The sequence below is a fragment of the Mus musculus genome, chromosome 7 (assembly GCF_000001635.26).
Source record: "Mus musculus strain C57BL/6J chromosome 7, GRCm38.p6 C57BL/6J".
Classification (NCBI taxonomy): domain Eukaryota; kingdom Metazoa; phylum Chordata; class Mammalia; order Rodentia; family Muridae; genus Mus; species Mus musculus.
Window position 1 is genome coordinate 118,321,732 of NC_000073.6, and position 11,738 is coordinate 118,333,469.

The 11,738-nt window shown below is 47.3% G+C and overlaps 1 protein-coding gene and 1 long non-coding RNA gene across 3 annotated transcripts; one reads left to right on the forward strand and one right to left on the reverse strand.

Moving 5' to 3' along the window:
* Nucleotides 1-1,369: 1,369 nt before the first annotated feature.
* On the reverse strand, nt 1,370-5,191 carry Gm35083 (predicted gene, 35083). Its single transcript, NM_001384141.1, has 2 exons — nt 4,649-5,191; nt 1,370-2,291 (listed from the first exon to the last, which is right to left on the reverse strand). The coding sequence occupies exon 2, from the start codon at nt 2,164-2,166 to the stop codon at nt 1,423-1,425; it is 744 nt and encodes a 247-aa protein (NP_001371070.1). The 5' UTR covers nt 2,167-2,291; nt 4,649-5,191; the 3' UTR covers nt 1,370-1,422.
* Nucleotides 5,192-7,479: 2,288 nt separating this feature from the next.
* On the forward strand, nt 7,480-10,866 carry Gm35309. 2 transcript variants are annotated; one of them, XR_378454.3, is made up of 4 exons: nt 7,480-7,881; nt 8,040-8,552; nt 10,152-10,389; nt 10,716-10,866. It is a non-coding gene; the product is annotated as a predicted gene, 35309 (long non-coding RNA). The 2 variants fall into 2 exon arrangements; XR_869899.3 differs by lacking the exons at nt 10,152-10,389; nt 10,716-10,866 and adding an exon at nt 8,701-9,072.
* Nucleotides 10,867-11,738: the final 872 nt, after the last annotated feature.

The following is an 11,738-nucleotide window of genomic DNA, read 5'->3' on the forward strand; positions in this document are numbered from 1 at the left end:
GGTAAATGGATGTCCACTGTTGTCCTTCCACATGACTGTCCTTTTTTTTTATTAGATATTTTTTTCACTTACATTTCAAGTGCTATCCCCAAAGCCCCCTACATGACTGTCCTTATGCACCTACTGTGTCAAAGCTCCAGACTTATCCAATTTTACACTCTCAACCATATGGTATTTATTACCCCATTTCCGACATGAACGAATGGAGTCTCAGAACGTAGTCCCTTGGTTAGATTGGGTAGCCAGTTGAACTGGCAGATCAGGGATATAAACTGTCTTGGAGCATCTTATTCCTACACAAGGAAAGCACCTGCCAGTGCTGCTACTAGCCTTTATTAATCATTATTGTGTGTGTGTGTGTGTGTGTAATACAGGGCTGTAGGGGCCAGTCAATTAATACGGATATCCAAGCATGAGCTAAGATGGCAAAAAAAAAAAAAAAAAAAAAAAAAAAAAAAGGCTGACCTTTGATGTCTGGGGAAACTATGATATAGTCGTCTTTTATTTAACTATTATTTCTGGCAGAATTCCACTTTTGTGTAAGTCTGTATAAATATGGCCTGTAGGTTGGAGGGGAGATCTGTTGCCTTTGCCTTTGCCAGCCTGCCTGTGTGTGTCTGTCTGGAGACCTGTGGGCCTACTTCCATGGGGGTTATATGTCAGTTTAAGTGTGTGTTTGTATCTGCATGTGTGCTCATGCCTAGTGGCCCATGTGCTGGTAAATAAAGCTTATAAATGAGAGTCTTATCTGTCCATCATGTTTTGCCGTTTCTTCAACCAACCCCCCCCCCCCCCCCAGCCTGCTGTGAACCTTCTCTGTTTCTGGTTTCAAAGCTTGGACCTCAGTGTATGGGTGTGTATATGTGTCATACACATGTGTCAGAAGGCAACTTTGTGGCATCACATCTGTCCTTCTTTTGTAGGAACCAGGAATTGAACTTGGGCCACCAGGTCTGCATGGCAAACCTTGATCTATAGTTGACCCCAAGTCCTCTAAGGAGTCAAGGACAATCTTGAACTTCTGATTCTCCTATTTCCACGTCTCAAATGCTGGGAGGACAGACACATGGCCCCTCACAGTTTATGCAGTTCTGGGTCTTGAACTTAGGGCTTCGTGCATGTCAGCCAATCATTCTACCAATTGAACTGCAGCTCCAGGTCACCACTAGCCCTTTGGGTATCTTTTTCTTTAATTAGAAGCCTGTGGTTCTCCAAGATGTGTTTCTGCCATCTGCTGAGTTTATTAAAGCAAAGATACAAATCTATAGCAACTGTAATGCGAACAGCACTTTTTTAGATGCAGGCTGATCTTGAGCAGTACACAACCAACCCAGCTGGAAACACTAGCATCCATGGAAGAGACAGAAACTTTAGTCAGTTGTTTATTGTGTGGTAGTTCAAGAAATAACATGAGTCCCTGGGTTAGTGAGTGGCCTTTGTGGCCTCTGGAATAGGGACATGTCGGGTGCCCAGAGTTGACTGGTTTGGGTTGACAAACATCAGGTCAAGGGAAAAACAATGTTTTTCATTGTCTTGCTCCTTCTGGATCATATCTTGGGTCTTGGTTCTTGGCTTCATGGCCCCTGCAGAGAGTCTCTTTGAGGTTACTGAAGAGGGTGCCTTCATGGTATCTGCAGAGGATGTCTCCATGGTATTTGCAGAGGATGCCTCCATGGTATTTGCAGAGGATACCTCTATGGTATCTGTAGAGAATATCTCCATGGTATCTGTAGAGAATATCTCCATGGTATCTGTAGAGGATACCTTCATGATTGACAGAGTGGGTGTATTCCTGAAAGGGTTTAGGGCTGGGCTGAGATTCTTCCTGAACTCATATGCCTCATCTGTCAGCTGAAGCATGGCCATGGGATCCTTAGGGACACAAGATTTTGTGGACATAGAAATAGGGTCACATTTCTGCAGCTCTGGGGCCAGAAGTTTCCTTGGTGTGAATGAACTCAGGCCCAGGTGGTAGAACTTTGTAGAGTAGGTTTCACAGTTCTCTGGGAGTTGCTCGGACAGATTCCTGACTGAGTCCTGCATCTCAAAGATGGACCTCTTGCTGGTCTTAGAAGATTTGGTGGTTGGGCTGAGGGCTTCTGAAGACGTCTGGAGCAGGATGCCAGTCATTGGCTTTAAGACTGGGAAAATGTTCTTGGTTGTCATCAAGGGAGGATGTCCTGTAATGTGTTGGGTGGCTTCAGCCTGAGTCAGGGCAGTACAGGAGGCAGTGGCTCACAGGTAGATGGAGAGGTGCAGAGTCCCCCTGGAGAAGCTGTCACACCCCATTCCTATGGGACGGGAGAAGTAATTTGTGAGACTGGAACAGAAATTCTAGGGAGAATCCCTCAAAAGGGAGGCTCTCTTTTCTTCTTGGATAGAATCCCACTTCTCAATAATTTATCTACTTATTCATGTGTTCATTCATCCACTCCATCATCTACAAACTCATTCATTCACTTCTCATTTCCTTGTAGGCAGATTCATATGTTCAATTATTAATTCTACATTATCAACTGACTCAAACTTTCATTAATGAATCCAATAGATATTGGACCTGCTGGAACTAGAGTTCAATTCCTAGCACCCAAATGGCCCCTTAAAACCATTTATAACTCCAGCTCCAAGGAACCTAGGAATTCTTCTGGTCTCCGTTGGCACCAGGCATGCATGCAATTCATACACATACAAGGCAAGCAAAATGCTTATATACATAAACTAAAAATAAACAAATCTTTAAAAAAATTCAGGTTAAGCCTCTTAAACATTTCACGAGGAAAGTTGATTATTATAGACTACGTATTTGTAATCCTGTCCCCAAATTCTTATGTTGAAGCCTGCACTTGGGAGGTGTCATGTAGCCGTTTCCTCTGACCTGGAACACTCCATCTATCCCGGAGGTAAGCTCCTTTAGACTTAGACAGCTTTAGGGGGAAGGTGTAAAGACTCAAGCTGTAAATAACTTTCTGGTTTCCAGCAGTCCCTGAAAGTTAACAGATTCTTATGTTTCCACCCCCTCTGAACTTCTATAAACACTAAGGGTTGTGATATGAGCAGAAGCTCTGAGCACGCAATATAATCCAAAGTAAAAAAAAAAGCCACCACAACCCTCCTAAAATGCGCAGGTCTGTCACAGCAACAGCCCTTGACATGTCATAGTTAGAGTTTCTATTGCTGTGATAAAACACCATGCAACCTGGGCAGGAAAGGGTGCTTTTCATTTTTCATCTTGCAGCCCTCAATCCAGGGAAGTTAAGGCAGAAACTGAAGCAGAGGCCTTGAAAGCTTGCTCAGCCTGCATTCTTATGTACTAAGGACCACCTACCCAGAGGGTGGCCGCTCCCACAGTTGGCTGGGCCTCCCCACATCAATCACTAATTCAGAAAATTCCTAAAGACTTGCATACAGGCCAATCTAATGGAAGCATTTTCATTCTCTCCTTTCTTTCTTCCCCTTTTTCTCTCCTTCCTTCCTTCCTTCCTTCCTTCCTTCCTTCCTTCCTTCCTTCCTCCCTCCCTTCCTCCTTCCTTCCCTCCTTCCCTCCCTCCCTCCCTCTCTCCCTCCTTCCCTTCCTTCCTTCCCTCCTTCCCTCCCTCCCTCCCTCCCTTCCTTCCTTCCTTCCTTCCTTCCTTCCTTCCTTCCTTCCTTCCTTCCTTCCTTCTTTCCTCCCTCCCTCCCTTCCCTCCTTCCTTCCCTTCCTTCCCTCCCTCCCCTCCCTTCCTTCCTTCCCTTCCCTCCCTCCCTCCCTCCCTCCCTTCCTTCCTTCCTTCCTTCCTCCCTTTCCCTCTTCTATCCCCCTTCCTTCCCTTCTTCCTTCCATCCTTTGAGCCTTTTTTTTTTTGAGACAGGGTTTCTCTGCCTGTAGCCCTGCCTGTGCTGGAACTTATTCTGTAGACCAAGCTGGCCTTGAACCCACAAGAGATCTGTCTGCCTCTGCCTCCCATGTGCTAGGGTTTGAAGTATGGGCCACCACCATCAGGCCTTGGAGACATTTCCTTGACTGAGGTTCCCTCTTGTCAGATGACTTTAGCTTATGTCAAGTGGACATGAGCTTAGCCAGCCCAGCAGCTGAAGAGAGAACGCTCTCCAACCTGTAGGACTGCCTGCGAGTAGAGTAGAGAGCTACAGGGCTCCAGCTTTTAGGGACCATCACCCACAGTGGTGTGGGCTTTTGCTGATGTCGTTGTCTCTGAGGTGTGCATGCTCTTGTAAGTAGCCCCTTACTCATACTTTGCAGGTAACTCTGGTGAACGCATTGGTTCACTAAGTTAGACTTGGATTGTATTGTTACTTTAGTCTGTCATTGATTCTCCTTCTGAGATGACTAGATATTTGCTCATATTTCCCCAGGAAGGTTATCACACAAGAGGTCGTGGGGGCGCACACCTGAGGGGGAGGTGGGTGATATGAAGGTTCCTTGGCCTACTGGTTAGCATGCCCTCCTCATCTGTGACATCAGATACATGTCTGGAGAAGGTCTTCACGCATCCATGCAGTGACGTGCTGGTGACTCAGTCACCCCTGAGCGCGTCTCTGTGGTGGGGAGACCAGAGTCACGTCTTCCTTCTCCACCCCTGATCCTTTCCCTCTGCCACAGAGTATACAGCAAAGCAGCATGGCCACTTCCAAGTTACAAGAAAGGCCTTACCTGTACAGAGTCTCTGGACACTGGCGTCTGAGCTTCCGGTCTCCACGACTGTGAGAAAGAAATGCCTTCTGTTTAAACCATCCAGCACAGGGTCTTCTGTCCCAGCAGCCTCAGCTGAGTAAGGCAGAGTTATTTTGATCACGTTCTCATGTTGTATTTTGGGGGAGGATAATGGGGGTGAACCTGAGGTATATCAGGCAAGTACTCTTAGGTTGAGTCGCTTCTCAGCTCCAATTCCCCGTTTGTAGCGGTGACCTGTCCTAATTGTTTGGAAATGTCCCCAAAGGCCCATGTGTTGAAGGCTGGGTTCCCAGTTTTTTAGTGCCACTTGGAGGCAGCAGAACAGTTAAGGGGTAGGACCTGAGGGAAGGAAGTTAGGTCATCGAGGCAAGCCATTGAAGGGGACAGTAGGCCCTGTTGTGTGTGTGTGTGTGTGTGTGTGTGCGCACGTGCATGTGCGTGTGTGTCCTGCTTCTTGGATGTAGGAGGCAATGTGTTGCCTTGCCACAAGCTGATGACTATAGGGCCAAACAACCACAAACTGAGACTTCTGCAACCATGAACAAAAATGACATGGGCCACCTCTCTTTTGTTTTGTCATGCTGAGGATGGAGCCCAGGTCTTGATGCTTAGCCTTTGTGTTATCATCTCAGCCTCAACCTTTCCTTCCCCACCTCCTTTTCAAAGATTTATTTATTTTATATATATGAGTACACTGTAGCTGTACAGATGGTTTTAAGCCATCATGCAGTTGCTGGGAACTGAACTCAAGACCTCTGCTCGCTCCAGCCCAAAGATTTACTTACTGTTATATGTAAGAACACTGCAGACACACCAGATCTCATTATGGATGGTTGTGAGCCACCATATGGTTGCTGGGATTTGAACTCAGGACCTTCGGAATAGCAGTCAATGCTCTTAACTGCTGAGCCATCTCTCCAGGTCCCCACCCCACCCCCCCTTTTTAAAAAAGACAAGGTCTCCCTGTGTTCATTGTCTGGCCTGGCCTGGAACTTGCCCCTGCCTCCTGAGTGTCACCATACATTCTTTTCTTCTTTTTAAGTTGATTATCTCAGGTTTTTTTGCCACAGCAACAGAAAGCTGGCTGTTCTCCAGAGAGGCTGAGTGGCTTCCCATAGCCACAGAGCTGGGCAGTAGCCAGGCTTGGAATCCAGGCAGACAGACTTTCAAGGTGCGACCTCTTCCCTCCCTGCTCGGCTGGGCCACCTGAAAACAAGGGCACCTCTTTCTCCACAGACCACTCTTTAATGGGGTGGGTACTACCCACTAAGAAAGAATGATAGTGGGGAGGGGTAAGACTGGTACCACAAGTGCTGTGGAGATCACAGGAGAGGCTCACTCACCTGAGGGGGAGGTGGGTGATATGAAGGTTCCTTGGCCTACTGGTTAGCATGCCCTCCTCATCTGTGACATCAGATACATGTCTGGAGAAGGTCTTCACGCATCCATGCAGTGACGTGCTGGTGACTCAGTCACCCCTGAGCACTAACTGTGGCATCGGGGTTAGAGAAAGGAGAAGAACCATCTCTGTCCATGAGGCGGCCACACCTAAGCCACTGCACACGGGTCCACTCACTCACAGATCCATTGCACACTGTAGAGCATGAAGCACGAGCTCTACAAAGCTGTGAGCTCTAAGAACCAGGGAGTTGGGAAACTTTGTTCTAACCCACTTGGCTCTGCTTTTATCAAGCAGTATGTTCTTCGATGGTCTTAACTCCTGAGCCTTGATTACCTACTATCTATCATTGGGTAGTGCTAGGTAGACTCTGAATACTATACTCATCTAGACAGCATCTCTCACATCTGTTTTCCATTTTCTCCCCAGTCTTGAGGACTGACAACACAGTTACATGCCATTTACAATATTTTTTAAATGCATTTTAAACTTATTTTGTGTATATGCGTGTGTATGTGTGTCGCGGTCATAACATGGTGAGTGGAGGTCAGAGGTCAACTTGCGGGAGGCTGTTCTCTCTCTCCATCATATGAAGGCCAGCGATCAAACTCAGGCTTCACAGCAGGCGCCTGTGCTTGCTGGGCCATCTCACCAGCCCCTCACCAATGTTTCAACAGGTTAACTGATCAGTTAATAGTGTGTGGGAGGGTTTCAACACACGCATGCCACAGCACACCTGTGGAGGTCAGGGGGGGAGCTTGTGGAAGTTGGTGCTCTCATTTTCACCTCGTTCTGAGGCAGGCTCTCTCTTCTTTTTGCTTTGGTGGATACTCCAGGCTGAGCGGATCCGCAGGCTTCTAGGTGGTTCTTCTGGCTCTGCCCCCCTCCTGCCGGAGCGCTAGGATCACAAATGCTCCTGCATCGGGCTTTTGTGTTGAGTTCAGGGGATTGAACTCAGGCTGCCTTTTGCCTGCTGAGACATCTTGCAGAGCTCTGCCTTACTCTCTTGAATCCATTGAGGCCTCCCTTTTAGGGAGATGTGCTCACTTGAGTAAGCCCTCGTCTTTGGACAGTGGACTGAAGCAGTGTGCAAGCATAGGCATCTCTCACTTCCAAGAAAACTTCCTGCTCCACTTTCTCACCCATGGGTGAATAGCAGTCAGGGAGGGTACCATCTACGATGCAGAACAAATTGGAAAGGCATTTGACCCTATGTGTGAACAACTGTGTAGTTCAGAGTTGCTCTGCTAGTCTGGACCACTAACCTCAGCATGAAAAGCTAGAAATAAAACATCTAACAGTCTGAGCCATGGTACTTTGGAGTCTCTCTGGTATAGTTACCCAGTATGTGCAAGAACATGGAATACAAGAACACGGAATGTCTGTACTTTTATTATTTTATTATTTCTATTATGTCTGTCTTCCTTTGCTGTTAGCATATCCTTCCTCAATGTAGTGGCAGATGGCAAGCATATTCACGTTGGGTTTTTGCCAATTTCTCTAAGTTATGTACCTAGTAGCTTCTACATGGGTAATGTACCCAGCCCCTGGGTCTCTTCAGATGGAGAGCCAGTGTGACATCAGAAAGACAGTGATAGAACCCCATCCTGTTGCCAAGACGTTACTACATCATCTCCTTCCCAGACGGGTGATTTCCCACAGTGCCCATCTTCACAGTGAGCAAAGCCACACCTCACATCATCACCACAGGAGGATTGTCTCATGACCGTGGAGTCCTTGCATTTATATAAAAAAAATAGTCATGATAACTAGGAAAGGCTGTCTCTTCAGGCATTCAACCCAGTCTGGCTAGGTGGGTAATACTCACCCTTTCTCTCCTCCTTCCTCCTCTGTCTCCTCCCCTTCCCCTCTCTCCTCCACTCTCTTTCCCTTTCCCCAGGGTTTTACCATGATAGGCAAGCACCCACAGAACTATACCTCTGCCCTCATCCTTTTCTGTTTTGTTTTCAGACAGGTTTCACACTGTAGTCTAAGCTGGGCTTGAACTTGTGATTCTCCTGCCTCAGCCTCCTGAGTGCTGGTATTACAAGTATGTACCACTATATCTGGTAGCTCCCCCTCTTTCTAGCATTTGCTTCTCCCCCACCCCGTGTATGTGTGCGACATGATGCCATGATGTGCTTGTGGAGGTCAGCTCTCTCTCTCCCTTCTTCCACTATGTGGATCCTTGGGAATTGAACCAAGGTCGTCAAGCTTGGCAGTTCAGATGTAAGTGCACTTATCGCCTGAGCTATCTCATCAGCTCCCCTATCCCTGCCAGAGATAGAGGCTCCTGATGTTGGCCTATGAAATCTTGGGGATCAAGCCATCCTTCCATTTGAGCTCTGGAGTTGATGGGCCTACCCCAGTAGGCCCCATGCCACCATGCCCGGCTGGTACTCATCCATCTCCACTTTACAAATGAGGAGCTGAGACTCAGACAACACAGCAAGCCCAAGATCACAGGGCCTAAAAGTGGCGGAGGTGAGTGGGCTCATGATCTACAGTTGAAAGAATTTCATTGATGCAAAACTCAGTTGCCCTATTTACCCTATGATATTCCCAACTGGGAAACCAAAAACAATGAGCAGACTTCAGAGAACTGCCAGAAATGACCATTCTTCCACTGCAGAGTGGGATGTGAGAGGCCACAGCACAGTCGTGGATCACCTAGTGGGCTTTGGGCGAAGGCAGATCTCAGTTCAGCCATTTTCTGATTGGAGCCCTCTGTTTGCTCATCTGAGAGAGTAAAGGAGAAGGAAGGCCTGGCACAAAACTAGGCAGCACAACTTCCTTCAGTGCTCTGACCTCATACATCAAGCCAGGCTACCACCTTCTCAACCAGGAATGCGAAGGGCAAGACAGATCTTCCTGGCACTGATGAGCTATCAGAGAATCCCAACTGACCAGCAGGCCTGTGTATTCCCTGGACCAAACCAGTGGTCAGAAAAATGGCTTGTGTAGTTCTTTAATTAAAAAACTCTGGTTTAATATTTATATTAATTTAAAATAGTGTGTATGTGTGTATCTGTGTGCAGATATGTACATTTGCTATTGTAGTTACCCGAAGAGTCCAAAGGATGATGTCAGATCCCTTGGGGCTTCAGTTATAGCTCATTGTGAGCTGCTCCACATGGATGCTGGGAACTGAACTGGGGTCCTCTGCAAGAGCAGTGCATGTTTTTAATTGCTCAGCCATCTCTTCAGCCCCGTATTTCATTTGTTTCTGTGTGTGCGCGTGCCTGTGCGCACCATGGTGCACATATGGCGATCAGAGGACAAAGACAGACAGACCACACACAAGTGAAGGCCAGCAGGGGTCATGCAGTAAATTCTAGGTCAGCCTATGCTGCAAGAAGGGGTATATCAGAAAAACAAATCAGAGCTACAAGAACCCCAGAAGTGGGCTGGCAAGCTGGCCCAGTGGCACAAATGCTTGTCACCAGACCTGATAATCTGAGTTTAATCCCCAGGAACTGTATGGTGGAGAGAATAGTCTCCTGTAAATTGTCCTCTGTCCCATGAGTGCTAAGATAACAGGTGTGTCCCACCTGCGTGGAGCTCTTTAGCTCAGTTTGTATGTCTGTCAATGAGTCAGATAACATGTCCCCTCTGTGTCTGAAGGGTTAGCTGAGGTACTGTGAGTGAACTGCAGGACTCGTGATGCACTGTAGACAAGACAGGATCTCGGCATTCCCCTGTGGCAGGATTTCTTATGATAATCTAAGTTGCTTTTATGTTAACACATTTGTTCTGTACTGACCTATAAGTCCCTCCTGGATAAAGACTGGTTTAATCCAGCATTGAGTCATGGGAATCTAAGAGCCAAGGGGCATTTTTTTTTTCCTTTTCTTTTTCCTTTTTGAAATTTTACTTTCTGCCTCTGCCTCCCAAGTGTTGGGATTAAAGGCATGCACAGCCACAAGAGACCCAAGTGACATTTCTTTAGATGTGTCTCCTGCCCTGCTGAAAAAGGAGCTTCCTCCTTCTTGGTGTGTCAGGAAGTTCCAATATCTGTGGCTTAGAAACGAGACCTTGAAAAAAAAAAACCAAACCTCATGCCAGGACTTCTGTGTGTGACAGGTTCTCAGATCTGAATTGGATAGGTCAAAGGCTACCGCACACGGACTGGGGTGAGGCTCCTCTGGTAACATGCCTGCTGCTCAAACATAGAAATCTGAGTCTGAGTCCCAAGAAATTCCCTGCCCAGTCATCCTGTCCAAATCAGTGCGCTCCAAGTTCAGTGGGGACCCTGTCTCAAAGAATGAAGTGGAAAGCGACAGAGGAATACAACCAGCATCTAACTGTGACCATCACACAGGTCTGTACCCAGTGCATATGTAGATCATGTGTCCCTGATAAGAGTGTATAAGCTCCTCTTCAGAGTGTCATCTTCAAAACCAGGCACTTTTTTTCCCCCTTTTACTCATCTTAAGATGTTAAGGGACTCTGCTCATCTTAAGGGCAGCATGTGACATTTCCCTGCTGCTTCGGCTTCTTCTGCCTCTCACAGTGGTGTCTGAGCACTGTTTCTTGTGGCTGCTGGGCACTTGAGTCTCCTCCAGGATGCTTAGGGACCTTGAGGGCTGTACAGCTCTGATGAGCATACTGAGAGTCCTGTTTTCATGTTTCCTAATATTTGTGCAGCTTCTCTCCTTAATGCCTTGCCTCAAAAGGCTAGACCTGGCTGGCATCTGCTTGAAGGGCACAGAGTCTCTCTGCAGTCATCTCCTGTAGCTGGAAATCATACAGAACAAATTGCAGAGTGCCTGGAATAAATATGTGAGCATTTCCAGGCTGTGGTGACTCTGATGGTTAATCTGGGTGCCTTGCTGCAGGGCAGCTCTCTGAGATTGACGGCTCCCAGGCTGTGGATGCTGTGTGAGCTGGCAAGCCTGTCTCCCAAGACCCATTGGGAAGCTAAAGTGTATAGCACTGCCTCTCAGGGCATATATTAGATATGACTGTCAGTGGCTTCTTGGCTGCAAAGAGCCCAATGTTAACTGTCTGGGTCTTCTATGACAGCTTAATTGGCCTTCAGATTATCTTCAAGGCCCTGGTCCTGGCCTGTCTCCCATCCTCCCTCCCAACCTGGCCACCACTGTCTCTATTTCTGCACCTTGAGAGCAATTGCTTCTGGTTCCTTGGATATGATCATGAATTCTGAAATCAGAGTGCTGTGTATTGCAGTAATGACTCCGTTGTCACGTTCTGGGTGCTATGCACAGTGACAGATACACAGACATACTCAACACATTGTTTTAAAATAAATGACTCCTGGGGCCTGAGAGGTGGCTTAGTCAGTAAAGTGCTTGTTGCTCAAGTCTGAGGACCTGAGTTCAGAGCCCAGCACCCATGTGAAGAGTCAGGCATGAGAGCATATGGTCTGTAAGCCCAGCGCTGGGGAAACAGAGACAGGGGGATTCCTGTCACTCACTGACTGTGCAGGCTAGACAAATCTGTGATGTCCACTGTCAGTGAGAGACCCTGCCTCGGAAAATATGGTGGAGAGTAACTGAGGAAGACACCCATTGTGATCTCGGGCCTCCACACACATGCACAACACATATCACCTGTTAAGATGCGGTCTTTTAGTACCTTGTAGCCTATTCATCTCGCTTGAGATTTATAGTCATATCTAGCTCCCGGCTCATAGTAGTCATTCAGCAA

Bases quoted from the DNA above. Each gene is read 5' to 3' on its own strand.
- Gm35083 (NM_001384141.1), bottom strand. From the start codon at position 2,166: ATGACAACCAAGAACATTTTCCCAGTCTTAAAGCCAATGACTGGCATC.